This window comes from Excalfactoria chinensis, chromosome 5 (genome assembly GCF_039878825.1).
Source record: "Excalfactoria chinensis isolate bCotChi1 chromosome 5, bCotChi1.hap2, whole genome shotgun sequence".
Classification (NCBI taxonomy): Eukaryota; Metazoa; Chordata; class Aves; order Galliformes; family Phasianidae; genus Excalfactoria; species Excalfactoria chinensis.
In genome coordinates, this window is record NC_092829.1 from 44,451,719 (window position 1) to 44,470,122 (window position 18,404).

General features: G+C 39.4%; 1 protein-coding gene across 1 annotated transcript; it reads left to right on the plus strand.

Annotated features, from left to right (window-relative positions):
- Positions 1 to 222: 222 nt before the first annotated feature.
- On the plus strand, positions 223 to 18,404 carry FBXO3 (F-box protein 3). Its single transcript, XM_072338928.1, has 11 exons — positions 223 to 466; positions 4,141 to 4,230; positions 5,864 to 6,027; positions 7,043 to 7,157; positions 10,293 to 10,497; positions 11,914 to 11,959; positions 14,227 to 14,311; positions 15,124 to 15,246; positions 15,712 to 15,827; positions 16,204 to 16,394; positions 17,293 to 18,404. Exons 1-11 carry the CDS (start codon positions 360 to 362, stop codon positions 17,416 to 17,418), a joined length of 1,368 nt encoding a protein of 455 aa, XP_072195029.1. The 5' UTR covers positions 223 to 359; the 3' UTR covers positions 17,419 to 18,404.

An 18,404-nucleotide genomic window follows, 5' to 3' on the forward strand; every position in this document is an offset into this window, starting at 1 on the left:
TCAAATGTTTAAAAGACATTTTGTGTTGTAGTCTGTATAAAATGGTCTCAGTTAAGAACAGAGTTTCTGAACGACACTATAATGGATACAACGGGCACAAAACCCCAGTATTGCGATTCGTTGCTCCCTTTCTTGTGCGTCAGAATATAAAAGGTCAGAATCTCGTAAAATCAGACTTCTCACCCTCCTGGAGCACGGGGCGGCAGCGAGGCGCTGCAGGGACAGGCAGCTGAGCCGCCAGCGGGACGCAAAGCGGCGTACCGGCCGGCAGGGGGCGCTGCGACAGCCGCCGCCGACAACGGAGCGGCACGAGGGGCGGCCCCGGCGGCGAGCGGCGGAGCGGTGGGACGTCTCTCAAGATGGCGGCGCCCCTGGACATGGAGCCGCCGGCCCTCAGCCTGGAGCTGCTGCCCACCGACCCGCTGCTGCTCATCCTCAGCTTCCTCGACTACCGGGATCTGATGAGGTGAAGGCCGGGCCCGGGACTCCGCGGGAGCCTCTGAGTCGCGCTGCCGGGGGGAGGGAAGGACGACCGAGCGGGGAGGTGGGGGAGGCGCTGGAGGCGTTCCCCGGGCCCCGCGCAGCGCCGGGCCGCGGGTCGGAAGAGCGGCGGCGGGGTCTGCTCCCCTCCGCGGTCTCGGTACCTCCGGCCGGCTGGTGCGCCGCGCCGCCCCGCGGCCGTGCTGGGGGGGCACGGAGCGGCTGTTGGGCCGGCCGTGCCGGAAAGGGAGAAGCGGCCGTGTGGGAGCCGCGGGGAGCGGGGCGGGCCGCCTGCCTCGGCCGGGGCTGCCGGTGGCCGCCTTTGCACAACTTCTGGGTGCGCGGGTCGCTGTGCTGGCAAACGGGGTCAGGAGAAGCGTGCTTGTGGGGGATGTGACAGACGTGAAGGCGAAGAAGCGAGCAGGGCACAGTGCTTAAAAACATATGTCGCTGTGCAGAGGAAAGGTTGGCTTCTTCTAGAGGAGGCATCCTAAAGCACTGCGCGCTTGAAACAGCAGTGCTGTTTGCTTAAGTGAAAGAGAACGTTCACCATTTCCCCTCCATTACCTGTTGTTTTTATTTGTATTTAAATTACCGAGTGGAGATGAACCAATAGCTGAGTTAATGGAATGAGTAATTCTCTGAAACTCTGATATGTGCGGGCAAACAAAGGGCAGTTCTGTTGCCAGCAGTACAGGCGGTTGTCTAAATGGGCTGTTGTTTGGGGCTGGGGAAAACCAGACTAAATCAGACAGGAGGATCTCTCGGTCAGCAGAACGTGAACGAGAGCTGCAAACTGCTCCGTGCCGGGTGGATGGTCAGAGCTGCAGGTTGGACGGCTGAGATGAGAATAGATTTTTAGCTAAAATCTCACCAATAAAGTGTGAGCGATGGCAGTGATTGAAATCAGTGCTTCAATAGAGAGAGGAACGTGTATGTGGATCGAATAGGAGGTTATCGGTTGTTTTTGTAAATACTGGTGAGGAAAGCGGATGGCATCAGGGAGCCTTATGTTAAGTAGGGAGCAGAAAAGAGATGAAGCATAATGGAAGTAAAAAAATTAACAGTGGGATAGTTGGGTAATTTCAGTGGAGGTGGCTTAGTAATTGATAACAATATAGTGAATGAAGGTAGTTAGGCTTAATGCCTGTTTTTGTTACGTATTTGATGAAATTAGGTGAATGTGCAAGGTCAATTAAATACCGGTTAGGTTTCTTATTTGTAAGTTCAGTAATGGTAGTTTTGCTTAGCTTTTAGTTTGTGGTATTCAGGGTTTTAATTGAGGACATCTCTGGTTTTCTTGTCTTTGTTTTAGTGGCATGTATACATATGCTATCACAGACAGTCCCATTCCCCCTGTATTCCACAGGTTGATTAGCCTGGTGGTCCTTAAATAATGAAAAATCCCCACATTTTTGTAATTAATGAGAATGGTTTTAATTGAATCTTTGACCATGTTTGAAGCCAGGTGTTACACAGTTACCACAGTGACTTCTTTCTTCTAAGCAATTATCATTAAGGTTGGAAAGATCACTGAGATCAACGAGTCCAGCTGTCAACCCACCACTAAACCACGTCCCTCAGGGCCACATCTTTGCCTTTCTTGGAAAGCTCCAGGGTTGGTGACTCCACCACCTCTGTGGGCAACCTGTTCCAGTAACACCAAGATAACAGATTTCAGCTCGGAATTTAACTTCAAGTTGTTTTTATTTACAAATAAACTTCCAGAATGTTGCAAATGAAGTTCTCACATTGCCAAATGTCAAGGTCTTGTTGTTCATGAGCAGCCATGAATCAACATTGTGTCTCTAGTGGGCTTCTGCTGGGATTACTATGAAATTCTAAGTGCAAGCCATTAATAAGCGTTGAAGAGTTTCTTGTTTAAAAGCAAAGCTGTTAAAACTTACAAATGACTGGAGAAGTAACACAGCATTAGTACAAGAAGTGTGTGATCTAATCAAGTTGGCCGGTCAGATCAGTGAGTTCTAATTCTGAGGAACAAAAAAGAGCAAGATGGTACCAGTGAAAGGTGGTGAACAGAAAGAACCAGGGGCTACAGCAGTCAGTTTGATGTGTCCCATTGGTCAAACTTGGTACCTTAATAGAAGCGAGTGTTTCTGACATTGAGGGTAGATGGGTAATGGTAGGGCATACAGGAGAGTCACTTTAGTTTGTTGAAATCCTAATACAGCTCTGGTTTGATCAGCTTGTTGTGGGCATTGGGGAAAAAAATTAAAAAGATTGAATTGAGCAGATAAACAAATAATTCTGCAGTCTCAATGTGAGATGGAATGCAGCTGATTTAGCTTATCAAAGACAGGATTTGGAGCCATCATTGTTCCGGTGTATAATTGTGTCGGTTTGCACTGTTAGTCCTTATAATTTGCCAATTTGAGCTACACGGAGAAGGAAAAAAATGCAAGTGACCAAAAGTTGAAGTTTAGTAACTTCATTTTGAGTATTTGGATGTTCATTTCAGCTGTTGAAGCACACACGTTAAGTGATAGAACAAGGTACCGGAGTGGCGGTGCTACATCTGTACTGGTGGTACCTTCCTGCAAGTTTCTTCAAAGCAAAACTGACAATTCTGCTCAAACGCAGAAGAGGAAGGAGAAGGTTTATTGTCAGGTGTTGGGAATAGAGTGAATGAAGCAATTGTTTCTTTAAAACTCTCTGACTCTTTGAATAACTTAATCTTTTCCTGTATTACTGCTCTGTATGTTGCTGACACTTTGCTGCACATTCTTATAAATAGACTGAGATTTTCCTCCTGTTGATTACAGCTGTATGTTTCAGAAAGGCTTTTCAGCTGTAAAAGTAAACTTGTTTTTTTCTTTTGCTGTTACCTCCATTGCTACTTATAAAGAGCAAGTTAACAGACACTGGGAAAATATGGGTCATATATTACATACAATCTCCTTGCATCAGGGAGACTTGAATGACTTCTGAGGCCAATTCCCAACAAATATCCTACAGTTTTCCTTGATACTGCACTATGTAGCATTTTAGCAAAGGCAAGATGTGATTCTTTTAATTTCCTGAAGCAGCCATGTTACCTGTAACACAATGGCAAGAGCTATGTGTGCTCTTCTTAAGAGCGAGCTTGCTGTACTTATTTCCAAGTCTACCATCCTTTGTATTTTTTCCTGTTTTATTCTTTGTTTCCCATCATAAGTTATTTAAATAACTTACAATGGAAAATAACTTCCTAGTTCTGTATCTTACTGATCGAGCTTCCAATATAATGACAATGGTTGGGAAAAAAAATAAGGTAGAGATGGGCAACTCAGGTAAGGAAGCAAACATAATAACTAGCCTGCACTACAGGAATGCTTACTTCTGGTGGATTGTAATCATACCTGAATCTTTCCAATTATGTTTGTATTGGAAAAGACCTGCAGGCTGACCTGCTTTGCAAAATTAATTAAATGCTGACAGTTCTCAAAGCGTATACTTCCATTAGAAAAGTAGTCCATGGCTTACACAGCTGTGATGGAAACGGTTAACTGTTGTAAGTATACTCTAAAAGGGATAGCTAACAAACTTTCAAGCTCTCTCATTTATTTCATGAGAAAGCAAGTTACAGTTTATTGGTGAGTATTTATCCCTGTTTGATTTGCTGCTTTTCTGCAATCAAATGTAATGGTCTTGTGTTTATAGCTGCTGCTATTTGAGTCGGAGATTAAATCAGCTATCAAGCCATGATCCATTGTGGAAAAGACACTGCAAGAAATACTGGCTTATTTCAGAGTAAGTGTGGTTGTCTTAAGCTTTTCTTCTGTTGAGGAAAAAAAAAAAAAAGTCTTGTATGCTATTGTACACATTGCACTTAGATTGATGTTGCTAACTTAAGTTTGATGAAAGCTTAGAGGTATCAAAAATGTTCATTTTCTATAAAAGTTTCATGAATCTAAAAGGATTAACAAAGTTTGTATGGACCCGTTAATGCCTAAGCTGAAGGAGAAGCTGCATAGAATCATAGGATCACAAGGTTGGAAAGGACCTACAAGATCATCTAGTCCAACCGTCCTCCCTTTACCGTACCTACAGAAAACCACTAAACCATAGTTTAGTGGCTCCCTATCCAGACACCTCTTGACTCTCAGACACCAAATATTCTGTGGTAATGTTCTGAGTACTGTAAATGTGGGGGTGCACCTGGACGGCTGCATCAGAATAGCTGAGGTTGGAAGGTGTCTTTTTGAGATCATCTAGTCCAGCTCCCCTGCTCAACCAGGGTTCCCTATGACGGATTGCTCAAGACCATGTGTGGAATGTCTCAGAGTGTTCCAAAAATGGAGACTCTATGACTGTAAGCAACTTGTTCCAGTGTTTGACCACCCTCACGGTAAAGGAGTATTTCTTTGTGTTCAGTTTGAATTTTGTGGCTTGTAGTTTTTGGTGATTGCTTATTCTACTGTCAATTCACACTCTGGAGAGTAGTCTTACTCCATCTTTACTCCTTTTCGTCAGGGTATTATCACACATGGATAAGATGCCCCCAAGCCTTCCCTTCTCCATTCAGAAGAGTTCCAGCTCTCTTAAACTCTGCTAATGTGAAATATACTCAAGTCCCGTAATCATCTTTGAGGCCTTGTCTAGAATGGTCACATCTCTCTTGTGTTGTGGAGCCCAAACTGGATGAAGTTCTCCAGACACAACCTCACGCGGTCTGTTTAGAAAGGAAGAATGTGCTTGGCCAGTGTTTTTCCTGTTGCACCTGAGGTTCTGTTGGACTTTTTTGCTGCAAGGGCACATTGACGTCTCTTGGTCAGCTTGGTATCCATCAAGACTCCCTTCTTGGCAAAGCCACTTGGCAGCCTCTCAACCCCCAGCATGTACTGGTGCATGGGGTTGTTCTTCCCCAGATGTAGGACATCAGTGTGTGTAAACATATGATGAATATTCTAATTATATACAGCTTATGAAGATGTAATGCAGGTTGTAAAAGTTTTGCCTTGAGATTCTCCGTGTATCAGGTTTGCTCTTTAATCCTTTTTATTGGGTAAATAGAGGAGTTCATGACTTCTTTATTTGACTACTGCAGTAGGTAAAAAAATAAGATTTTTAAAGGCCTGGAAAGTGGTTTAGCTATTTAACAGTTCTAATACTTGGTACTAGACAGTATTCGTCCTTTAAAGAAATAGTTTATGCATACTTTCCCCTGATACTGAGTACCAAAAATGTATCCTAAATCTGTTCCAAGTTGCTGTTTAATAGATGTCAAAATTAACTAGATTGGTGTGGCTTCCTATGACTGAGAAGTGTTCCTGGCTTAATATTACACATACTGTTTCTGCCAATGACAAAAATTAACAACTTGGTTTTACAAGTCAAAATGTATAGGCTGGTGTTTAAAAGTTCTTTCTTTGTGTCTTCTTAGCGAGGAAAAAATTCGACGAAATCAGAGCTGGAAAGCTATCTTCATCAGTACATACTCGGATCTAGGAAGATACATCCAGTATTATGCTACACTGAAAAAAGCCTGGGATGACCTAGAGAAATACCTAGGACAGCGGTGTCCTCGGATGATTGGTTCTTTGAAAGGTACAGTGTGATACCTGCTTGCTTAAGTAGATGGATGCTACTTGATTTGTTTATTATTTAGTTTTATACTGCTTTTGTCTTAGATGTGTGTATCAGTTACTGGAGCCCTGGAAGTGAAAGAGATGTCCTCTCCCTTCCAGTAAATAAGTATATCAGACCACATGTATAGCCCTTGCAAAGTTGCTAGTAATCCATAGGCAGTCTCAAAGTGAACGAATTTACCATTGTTTCGCTTTCAGAAGCTTCTTTTTGTCTACAAAAAGTGGTTGGATTTGTTCAATTTCTGCACTTGAGTAGCGCTGGAAAGCATTAGCAGGAGCTCTTACAAGACTTAGACCTTATGGTACCATTAATACACACTTTGTATCACTGAATTGTTAACTGATGTCTTGCTGTAACTGAGCATGCAAAATCCCCCCCTGGAGTGTGTGTGGAGGTATAACAATGATTATTCCCTACACCCTTCTGTTGATAATTGAATATGAAAATTCCCCAATTTTCACTCAACGCGTTTGATGCTTCATATACAAGATGAATGGTGTCTGTAGCCAAGGGTTTTTTTCTGTTAATGGTTGGATTGGGAACTGAAAGAAGCAACCCCTGAAGTAATATTTCCTGACGGTCAGCTAATAACAATATTGTGGGGGAAAGGTTTATTTCACTGGCTGAAGGTTGGTGCTGTATTAAATAATCAGTTAATGTAATCAGTCTCCTTCCAAATTTATGTAGTATTAGTTCTATGCCTTCTGGGGTACAGTAGTTACTAAATGTTGTTTGTTTGATCAAGACATTTACTAATTTCATACTTTGTATTTGAAATACTTAATTTGCAGTGATTCTGGTTATTTGCTTGGAACCACGTTTTTACACAACCGTGTCCCTAATTTTCCTTGCTTGTATGTCTGTCAGTTCACTTTCTCTGAATTACAAGTTTCAAAATACTTTGAAATATATATTCTTGTTTATCCCCCCCTCTAAAACTGCCTCATAATACTCTGTTTCTTTTTGTACACAGAGAGTGTGCAGGAAGAGGATCTAGATGCTGTGGAGGCACAGATTGGCTGCAAACTCCCTGATGACTATCGATGTTCATTCCGTATTCATAATGGACAGAAGCTTGTTGTTCCTGGGTAAGCTACAGCAACTACTTATCATTTTATCAATCTTCTTTATTTTTAAAAAAGTCCAAATGTCTGCTGACCAGGACAAATGAAACATTGAATGTATTATAACTGAGGGACCACATGTATTGACACTGATTGTACAGATGATTATGTTATAATCTCAGAAGTAACTGAAAATGTAGTGTGGATTTCTAATTGTTCTTTACACTTCAGTCCTATTTCGTTGACTACCTTTTTTATTTATTTATTTATTTTCAATATCTGAAACTTCAAACTGTTAACATACCACTGCATGCTGCCTCCCTGAAGTTTTGCTTCATGTTGCATAAGTGGACTAGATTCAGGCTGCAGTCTTCATGATTTGGTAACTTCAGTTCTTTAAAAATGGTTAAGGAATAACTTCCAAACCAGGCAATTATTCTCAGTAGAATCTAAATGTCAATTTTGCAAATTAAATTTTCCAAGTAGAAGATGTTACGATTACATATCAACAATTAAGAACTCCTTTTACATCAAGATTAGCATGCAGGTGAGTGCACATGGATTTGTATCTTCCAATTATGAAAAGATTTAGCAGGTCAGTGCTTAATGAACGAACACAAGTGTTAGCAAAAGATAAAAAACTGGGGCAAATCATTGCAGTGTCTCTACTGGGTGGTGCTTTCATGTTGCCCTGCCAAAACCTGCACTGATAAAGCAGGCACGGCTTCCTTTAATTCTGGTGTTGTAAGTGCAGAGGGTATTTGGGAAATGGTTTTATGCAGGCATAAGGATGACTTCTAGTTTTGTTTCCTTCCCTAGAAAATACTTTTTTTTTTGAGAGGAGGGGTAATGTCCTGCCTGGTTGTGTAGGTTTTAAATGAGACAGCTCTTTTCATTTTGAAAGTGCTTCCTTCTGTTACCTTATACGAGTAGGAAATGGTCCTTAGTAACTGCTAATACATTATTGTTGATCAGTGGATGACTAAAATTTTCTATGAATGCAAATATGGCTCACAATGCTTACTATGTTTGATCACTTGGAAGTGATCAGAATGCAGCTCTGCAGCTTGTGTGCGTTCTGCTCTCCCTACTGCTCTTTTACTCCCTCTCTCTATACTCTGCCTTGATGAGCAGTGTGCCTGTGGAGGGGCTGCAGCAAGGGACACATGCATTTGGGCATGACCTTCAGTTAAGATAACTGCCAGTGGGCTGTGTTCTATTGCTGCGCCCTCAAAGGGAGGGTACAAGTCTAAACACTTCTTGACAATCTCCATTGGTGTACCAGTTATTTCTGACATGTGGGACCCTGGAATAAGAAAGGGTGTCACACGGCAAGTAGAAGATACAGTGTTACTTTGGGTCAAGCTTGCTTGCTGACCCCACAGTTCATGCTCCGTAGTGGGACTTGAATACTAGCAAGATCAGGTCCAGGAGGAAGAAGTTGGTGAGTTTATGGGATGGGTGTGTTAGACCAAAAATGGAGGACACTGGGTCTAGATGTGTATGCCAGTCACTGGTATGTGACATTGGGAGTCTTTGTCTGGATTTTAACAAGACTACGTATGGAAAAAAAAGAGGAATGGAACCTGTTGCCCAAGGTAGATCATACAGCAACTTAGATCATACAGACGTGTGGCAGCTTGTGCCATGAGTCACTGCTTTCATAATGCCAGCAAAAGCTTAGTGTGTGCAAAAGTTTGCATCTGAGAACATTAGTGAAAAGCAAATTAGAAGGGAGCATGGGTGGGGAGGTGTAGATTACAAGTTTGTTTACTTGGATGAGGAAGAGAAGGTTGTGGCTGTTTACCTCTTTGGGGAACAGGAGAAGAATAAAGTACTGTTTATAAAGTCAAGAAGCTTATCTTCTAGTGCTGGAATCTTGACACAGTTTATAATTCAGTCCACATTAACCTATTAAATGACATTATTGAAAGACCATATATTGGAGGACTAATCAGCCTTAGGAATATTTTCTTAACTACTGTATCAAGAATACTTTGATTTTTTTTTTTTAATTTTTTTTTTTTTACCCTGCAAAGTTTTCTCTAAAGCTTGTGACCTTGCAAACACTCAGGCTGAGCGTGAAGCCTACCAACTCTTTCCTGTCATACACAAAAACTTACCTGTTGTGGGTTTTTCTTTGGCTTTGACAACTGTAGTCATCTCTTCTTGCTAGGCATGCTGCTGTCGCGTGTGCTCTTGTAGGTGATTACTTTAATCACATTATCCCTTTTATCATTTCTCCATTATCTGCACATCTGTTAGATTGAGTGTATGCTCTTTGTTTTTTTTAATTTCCACCCTGACTTTCATCTCATCTTTCATTCATATCAGCGTTAGCTTCAGGTTCTGATGCTCACCCTCATTTTAAATCTGTTACTTGTACTAATCTGAAAACAGTTTTTTGTTTGTTTTTTTTCCCAACTGCCTGTGTTTGTTTGCTGTCTCAGGAGCCTCCTATGCGGACTTCAGAGTCATTTTCGTATTGTCAAAAAAACAACAGAATCCCATCTTTTGTAGTGATACTTACAAAAAAATAGGGGAAAAATTAGTCACATCGTGGTCTTGTCATGTGATGCTTTCTCATTCTCTCCTTGTGTGATTTTGTGTCTGTCTGCCTTAGTTTTTATATGGAGATTTTAATCTCTGTGACTCCTGTGTTGTTTTCCTTCTTTACTTATCAACCTTTTCTCCAAAGCATAGAGCTCATAGTTCTGATCAGCGTCTGTTACTATACCAGCTTGCTATTCTAACTGAAAAATTGTGGATGCTCTGATGATACTGGAATTAACTTGCAGAAAACACAAGATATCTTTGGCTATTATTATGTTAAGCTACATAGGAAATTGTGCCGGCTGTAAATATGTAGCCTATAGCTTCTTTGTAAGTAATTGCAGGCAGAATGGGAATCTTGAGCATTTTAAAATGGTTCTCTAAGGTACAAAAATGTACAAGAAAGTGTGAAAGCAACCAAGCCTCCCTTTGAGAAGATTGGTACTGAGAGCTAAAACTTGTCTCTGCTTATGACTGTTATTGTTGGATTTAATATAGCTCTAATATGATTTTATAGCATTGTTAGATTGAAAACTTTCTTTGCGTTTTGAGTGATATCTTCTGTTTATATCCATTCTGTTTACATATCCGTTTTTGTCTCTTAAGGTTGATGGGAAGTATGGCACTGTCAAACCATTACCGCTCTGAAGACTTGCTGGATATTGACACGGCCGCTGGGGGCTTTCAGCAGAGACTAGGTCTGAAACACTGTCTTCCCCTGACCTTCTGCATTCATACCGGCCTGAGTCAGTACATGGCCCTGGAAAGCGTGGAAGGAAGGAATAAATACGAGATCTTCTATCAATGTCCAGTAAGGAGGAAGTGCTTGTACTTGTGAATGTGTAATGGTTGATAGTTCCTGTTTGCATGTTTGCTGATAGGTAAAACTCTCAGCATGAGGTGAATAGCCTAAGACAGCACGTTAGTTCTAGTTACTTGTCCCTGAACTTCCATCAGAGCCCAGGAATCGAGAATTTATGAAGGCAAAGAAACTTGCATTAAGTTGTTGATGTCTATAACAGTTTCCAAATGGCTATAGCAGTTTTTGTAAGTCTGTGCTAGTGGAATTACCTGTATTGGACTATGTTAGTTAAATTTGTTGAAACTGTGGTAGGTGTGTACTCCTTCTAGGTTCTTGAGGGAGAAAAAGCTTTTCTGCTATGGAAGATATGCAGAATCTCCTCTTCTAGGTGTAATAAATATGGACTTACTGCAATAAATCCTCCTGGTTTTAAGCAAGACTTACTTTCCAGTGACAGAACAAATTTGTCGTGAGCAGATCCTTTATAGTCTAAATTATTTGAGTTTGGGTTTTTTTTTTTAATTCTTGTAGCTGTAAAATTTTAAGACTGACATTATTGTTACTATTGAAGCTTAAAAATGTTATACCTAAAAATACTTCACCTATCTCCTTCTTTAACCACCCCCACCACAACAGCGGGATGACTGAAGAAGAGAAAGTCTTCTTTGTGCTGTGAGATTCCTGGCTCTGTATTTTCAAAGCATGTAGCAATGAATTCTGTAGGGAGTGTTTTGATAACGGATTACTTGAAGGGTGTTAAAATCCTCATTAAAAACCTCATGTTGTATTAAGTATTCAAAACTTTTGGATAATGTGTTGGAATCTGAACGGTTATTTCATGCTTATGCTATGTGTAGCCCTGCTTTTTTCAGGTAGGAGTATGATAGTACAGGAGCTGAGATTGTTTAGTCTGAAGAAAAGAAGGCTCTGAAGGTTTTAGCGGTGTTCAGAAATACTTGATAATGGGCCATAATTAAGCCAGAGCACAACTTTTCCCAGGGAAGCCAGTGACAGAGAAGAGGCAATGGAAACCTGATCTAAACACAGGCAAAAATCTCTTTACAGTGGATGTTGTTGAACACTGGAGCAGATTACTCAGAGGTTTTATAGTTTTTGTTCTTGGAGACATAAGGCATAATTTGTTTGCTCTCTTTCTTTAATGATGCCTTAAATCTTGTGAGCTTTAGTGGAATATCAAAACTGTATGTGTAATTATCAGCTGAGCATTCTCAGGAGCAGGCATTTATGTTTTTTATGATGTATTTGAAAATCTGACTGAGATAGAATGATGAATTAAGAAGCAAGATTATTGATTTAGTGGATATAGGGAAGGCGTTTCCTATGTTACATTTCAGATCTTAAGTTTTAAACTTGCAAGTCTAGTGCTTTCTTTCTAATACATCTGTAACCTCCTTCTTGTTTTAGGACCAAATGGCTCGCAATCCATCTGCTATTGATATGTTCATTACAGGTAATACTTCAGAATAAAATATTCTCCAAAGTGTTTTAATTGCACTGTTGAAGAAACAGTTTTTGTCAGATGAAATCAAACTGTGCAGCTCAGTTGACTTGAACAAAGCAAGTGTTCTAAATCCTTGTGTGGTACTTTTGAGACTAACCTGCTTTAAAGCACAAGTGGTTACTTAAAATGATTTCCCTATTGAAGTTTGTTCTTCCTTGTGCCTTGTATACCAGTTTTGCAGTGTATTAATCTGTCTAACAAAATGAGCAGAGGCTGTAAAATAGCCATCATGGGTGTGATGTAAGTGGTTATTAAATGTAACATCCAAGTGGACACAAAGAGTTGTTTTGTTTTTTTTTTTCCCAGTAGTTTTTGCAACAGTGTTAAAAGTTCAAAAATATTTTGTGTCCTTTGGTATAATCTAATTAACTATAACCATGGCAACCAAAGAAAGCCTTTCTGAATTTCAATTCTGTTGATTTCCTTTGTTCAAAAAGATAAAGGGAAGGAAGGTGAAAACTGTCATTTGGTTATGTGGTAATCCATTGTGGTCATCTGTCTGACATGCACATTGCCTGGAATGCTGTTTTCATGTTTGTTTGTTTTTTTTAATTCACTGAAGCTTGGTTTGTCCAGCTATGTCTACATTAATTGTACTCAGTGGGAAAGCAGGTGTGTTTTGAGTAGTTCTAATGTTAATATTAAAATTTAGCTTCATGCATTTCTTAGGGTATATTAATCAGGAGAAATCATTTTACACCGTTACTGGCTTGTGTGGAAGGTAGTTAAACTGTTTGCCACTCTAATTATAGGAAACCTTTCTGTGTACTGACTGATAGTATGAAGTAATTTTAATGTGATGTAAACAATCCAAAATCTGTCATCATACTGAGATGTCATCATCTGAGATCATACTGTAGACTGGACTGTGAGCCCTCAGATTGTCAGAGGAAAGATGCAGCAAAAGCTCAAATGTAATAGTTTGGTTACTTGCTTCTCTCCACCTGAGGGTGATGCTTTAAAGCTACTCCATAGCCTATTCATATTGTTCCTTGAGCTTGCTGCTTTTATGGAGTTGAGTCAATGATGAGATGATCTGATGACATACTTAAACGTACTGATTGCACTTGGTTGAAAGGGTTCATCTCAGCATGTTGCAGGGGGGAGAGGAAGCTTATACAACATTCATCTAGGTTTTCTTGAACATTGTAAATTGGTCTATTTTCTCCATTCAGAGTTACTTTATAAACAGTTTGTATTTTGTGGATTAGTGGTAGAAAGGAGGATAATAAACATAGTCTTCCTTCAAGTTCAAAGAACAGTACACGTAGCTCTTGCTAAAAAGAAGTGGTAAGTACATCTAAAAATCTAAGAGGAGTGATCAGTACTCAATAACAGCTCAGTGAATGTTAGGATAAAGATTTCTTACTACTTCAGTTACTTTAAGTATGGTTTTGTGTGACTAATATTGACAAATAATTGAAGAACTCTGTGTACTTTTCTACTGAACTCTGTATCACACTGCTTAGAAAATTTATGGCTAGAAATAGAGCCAGTATCTCTTGTATGAAACTCATTTCTTTGAAAGTTAAATTTGACAACTTGACTGTCCACTTAGAAATAAAGCTGCTCCTTAATAATGGCTGTAAAGGTATGAAAACCTTTTCTCAAGCAATGTCTGTACCTTAAGGAAAGTCCCAACTTGTTTTGAGTGACTTTAAGTTTACTCCTATGGGCTTGTAGTGGGAGTGCAGAGTATATCTGTGCCTTGTCCCTGTTCTAAAGAAAGGGAAACTTTGCAACTTGTTAACAGATTTCTTAGAAAGAATTGATATGGAAACTTGCCTATCAAAGTGAAGTTCATAAATCACCAGCAGCTTTGCATGCCTCTTGTAGGTGGACTAGCAGGAAAGAGCTATACAAGTACAGTGCACCACTGAATTAGTGTTCTTTCAAATTACAGTAGAACAGTCACTATAAGGAAAACATGATGAGAGACACCAGTGTTTGAAAACTATGATTATATTGCAGAACACTTAGCTAAGATTTTCTTCAAGTGCTGTGGCATTTCTGGAGTATGTACTCTTAGTTCTAGGTTGGTTGCTCCAAACGAGCTTATTAGGTTGAATGGACTGGAGTATTGGCTAACTCATCTAAGGAAGTCTGAGAATTTATTGTGAAATAATAAAAATTAAGTTTTTGCTTCACACAGTTTATGGAAATGTTCCTAGTGGTAAACTTGCCTATCCTTACAAACACTTCTCTTTGACAAATAGGTACATCTTACTTGGAATGGTTTACATCCTATGTAAACAAAGTGGTAACTGGTGGTTATCCTATCATCAGAGACCAGATCTTCAGGTATTGTGATCGAGACTTAAAGCCTCACTGAAATATGTCAGTGTTTCTTTTAGAATGTAGACCTCTTTATAAGTAGTTATGGGTATTGGGTATAAAGCTAATAGTAGGGGGAGAAGGGAGTGCATGAAATATTGCAGATACAGCTTTTAAAGGTAATTAAATATATATTTTATTTTATTTTATATTTATTTTTTTTACTACTGGAATTTTGCAGAATGGTTGTTCTGAAGCTTAGCTAATGCCATATTATTTATTGTTTACAATGCATGTGCTACAGCTGCAGGGCTGTTTTGAGTTATTAAGACAGCAATTGTTCCATTGAACTGATCTCTTAAAGTAACACTGCACTGAATAAGTAAATGAGCAAGACTTGTTCTGGTTTTTAAACAGTCATATACTTATAATTTCTTCTGAGTATAAGAGCCTTAGTTTTGTCAAACTGGGGTTCTACAGAGCCCAAGTTCTTGATCTGAGATTCAGTGTACTTTAGGACTTGCTGTTTATTCCACAAAAACCTAACGTAAGAGCACATCCTTAGTAACCAAGTATCTTCACTGATTTCAGATGGAAATTATATACGTAGCTTAGTGCAAGCATTAATGCAGTTAGAAAGAGACATGTAGCTGTCTGAGTTTGGGAAGTGTATGTAGTGAAGACACTGTGTACATCACTTGCTTAACAACCAGATGAAAAACTCAGAATCACTTTAAAATCTAGCCCTGCAGTGCTCTTACTAGTGATTAGTTTAATCACATGTTTTCTGCATTGAATGTTCACAGCTATTTGCAGATTTAACTTTTTCTTTTTTGTAGGTATGTGCATGATAAAGAATGTGTTGCTACCACAGGAGATATTACCGTTTCTGTATCCACATCTTTTCTACCTGAACTCAGTTCTGTACATCCACCGCATTATTTTTTCACTTACAGAATCAGGTAAGAATAGTAACCGAGCAACATAAAACACCACAGGAAGGACCTTTGCAGAGTTCGCATCATCAGTTTTTGAATACTGCACATAAATTTGTAAAGTTACAGAAATCAATTGAATGTATCTGAATGAGCATGACATGCAGTATTTAATTAAAAAACAACCATTTAAATGTTACTTGGTCAGGAACATAAGGTATCTGTCAAGTTGGTAATTGGTAAAATACATGATGTGTGAGGTAAAAAAGTTACAGGTAACTCAGGGAGCAATAATGATAATGAGCAGAGATAAACAGGTGGATACTGGCAACTGATTTAGTATACCTGTTATACCTAGTAGTTTACCTTATACTCAGTAAGTTGTTGTTTTTTTTTCTCCCAGTCTGCTTTGAGAGATACCCAAGACTGCCAAAGCTCTTAAAATATATGAAAATAGTTACATAATCATTGAATGTGCTGTTTGGCTTCTAGAATTGAAATGTCCAAAGATGCTCTTCCTGAGAAGGCTTGTCAGCTGGACAGTAGATACTGGAGAATAACAAATGCCAAAGGTGATGTAGAAGAAGTTCAGGGTCCTGGAGTAGTTGGTAAGCAAAAGATTACTTTTATAAGCCTAATGGAGAATGTTTTGGTGTTTAATAGCGTAAGTTTCATAACTTGTTTATTAGCCATTTTTTATGGTGACATGGTGGTTTGTATCAGCACGATTTCATTGCTTGAAAGGAAGACGTGTGCATCCGTTTGACCTCTAGAGTTATTTTGCAGGCGTAGTTTTAACATCTTGATAGTCCATCTTTCTTCAAACAGTTCTTTTTAATGCTAATAGTTACAGAGCATCATTTCTGCCTCTACTAAAATCTGAAATGATCTACCTGAAGTTACAGAGTGCTGCTGCTCTAGCAAAGTGCTAAAATGCAGTTATGCATCAGCTCTTACTTACTGTGATCAACATCTTATCAACAGGGGAGTTTCCAATAATCAGCCCAGGGAGAGTCTATGAATATACCAGCTGTACTACTTTTTCCACAACGTCTGGCTATATGGAGGGGTATTACACCTTCCACTGCCTCTACTACAAGGAAAAATTCTTTAATGTTACGATTCCCAGATTCCATATGGTGTGTCCAACATTCAAGGTGTCTACAGCACGAATGGTAAGCAAAGATGCAGTTGTGCTTATCTTGGATTTTCTCTCTCACCTCCTGTTCTCACTGAACATTAATCTTAGTAGTGGAATATAGTTGTGTGTCTAAACTTCAGTGGTGACTTGAAATGCATTTCGCTAATTCTCTTAATGAGTCAGGAAATCAGGAAGGTATTTAGCTTGCTGTTAATTATCATTGTGGTTTGGAGATTGCGAGTTAACTTTAATTTTGCTGACTGTTTCGGAGCATTTAGACTTGCTGGCTTTATTTATTATACGACTTCTATAGCTCTCTTTTAGTGACTAGTTCAGATAGGACTTAAGATTTCTGTGTAAACTCCGAGTATTTCCTCAGGGATAGGCCTCCACTTTTGCCTTGCAAAAACGGGACCAAGTGTATTTGAAAAGTCGTGTTACCGGTAGCTATAATAGAAATTGCCAGCAGAGGTCGTACTTACTTACAGTGGAAAGTGTTTCTAGCTTACTTTTATGAGTGAAAGAGGTTACAATGTATCCGCCTGTAAAAATGATTTAGTTTTATCTCTTTTGTTCTACCACTACTTTTAAAGGTAGTAATGACCCCTTGTTTTTAAACTGCTTGTGTTAAAAAATGAGTCACTAGGGAAGCTGGTTCCAGACTGTGATTTTACACAGCTGTACGTATGGAATAATTAAGGCTAATGAAAAAGTATTGAGTTGAAGATCAAGTAGTTTGGCAAAATGATCTCTAGTGTAAATTAAGCTTAATAATTTTAAGGAACTGCTTTTTTAAGACTTGGGTGCAGTGTCTACCTCAGTTAATTGATGTGATCATATAGATTTCTAATTTTTCTGGGCAAACATTTGCGCTTTCTTATAAGCTGCTGAAATACAGGATTTTAATCAAATATGAATATGTCTTGTATTAGGAAACAAATCATAACGAATATGCAGTGGATGAAGATGAAGATTCCACAGACACTGATGAATATGAAGACCGCCGTCGAGTGATGGACATTCCTGCACCTTCTGGGCGCTGCCCACATCATACCTGATGGGACTTTTTTCCTAAACCGTTTTCAGAAGCTGAACTCTTTGGGGCTAGTGCATAAAAATATTTCTGACTATTGTAAATGAACTTTCTGTTGCTCATCAGGGCAACTAGCATGAATGTTGGTGCCAGCTCTAATATTCATCAGAGTGTAACTTCTTTTTTTTTTTCTTGGTTTGGAAGTGTTGGGGGGGGGGGAGGGGGAATGGAGGGGAGGGAGGGAAGTAGAGAAAGAGAAAGGTGTTTGGGTTTTGTTCACTTTTTCCCCGGGTGCAAAACAGCGTGGTAGTCTGAGATAATCATATGTTGCAGTTTTAAAGCATTGCCTATTTATGATCACATTGCAAATACGGTGTGGGGGTTTGTTTTTATACAGGCATTTGAAATTAGCAATAGACAAAGAGGCAAAAGAGGTGTATATTGTCCTTTCTCGTGAGTTTCTACTGTTGGTAATTTCTGCTAGGAATGATGTTTGCAGGTTGGTTGATATATCCCGTTTGGGTTAGATCAGGTGCTCTTAATGCTCTTTTTATTAATATAGAACCACTGGAAAATTCTGATTGTCAGATAAATTTGGAGTGAAACTGGCCTTATTTTTAGACAATCTGTCAGCTTAATTTTATGCTAAGTGACTCTGATTGAATAATGCCTTTTCAGAATGTAGTGTACACACATCATCTGCCACTCAGTAGAGAGGTTTCTCAATGACTACGAAGTATGAATTTGTAAATACGTTTTGAGTTTTTCATTGTATGATGTTTGCTGTTCAGACTTTGCCCTAGTTGACAGTATATGTTGAAGCATCATGTTTCCCTAAATCCTCTGTGAGTTTTTGCAACTCTGCCTCCTGAATCCCCACCCCCCACCTCCCTAAAAGAAAGGAGCCTGACAGAACACCAGATGACTACAATCTTTATATTTAAAGAAGGATCTGTTTGCTTTATCACTTTTATTTTGTTTCCGTTGTCATTAATAAACAACTTAACTGCC

Excerpts from the sequence above, each read along its gene's own strand:
- FBXO3 (XM_072338928.1), top strand. The coding sequence starts at position 360 with ATGGCGGCGCCCCTGGACATGGAGCCGCCGGCCCTCAGCCTGGAGCTG. Across the intron at positions 467-4,140 it reads GACTACCGGGATCTGATGAG|CTGCTGCTATTTGAGTCGGA; the intron begins GTGAAGGCCGGG and ends TTGTGTTTATAG. Across the intron at positions 6,028-7,042 it reads GATGATTGGTTCTTTGAAAG|AGAGTGTGCAGGAAGAGGAT; the intron begins GTACAGTGTGAT and ends TTTTGTACACAG.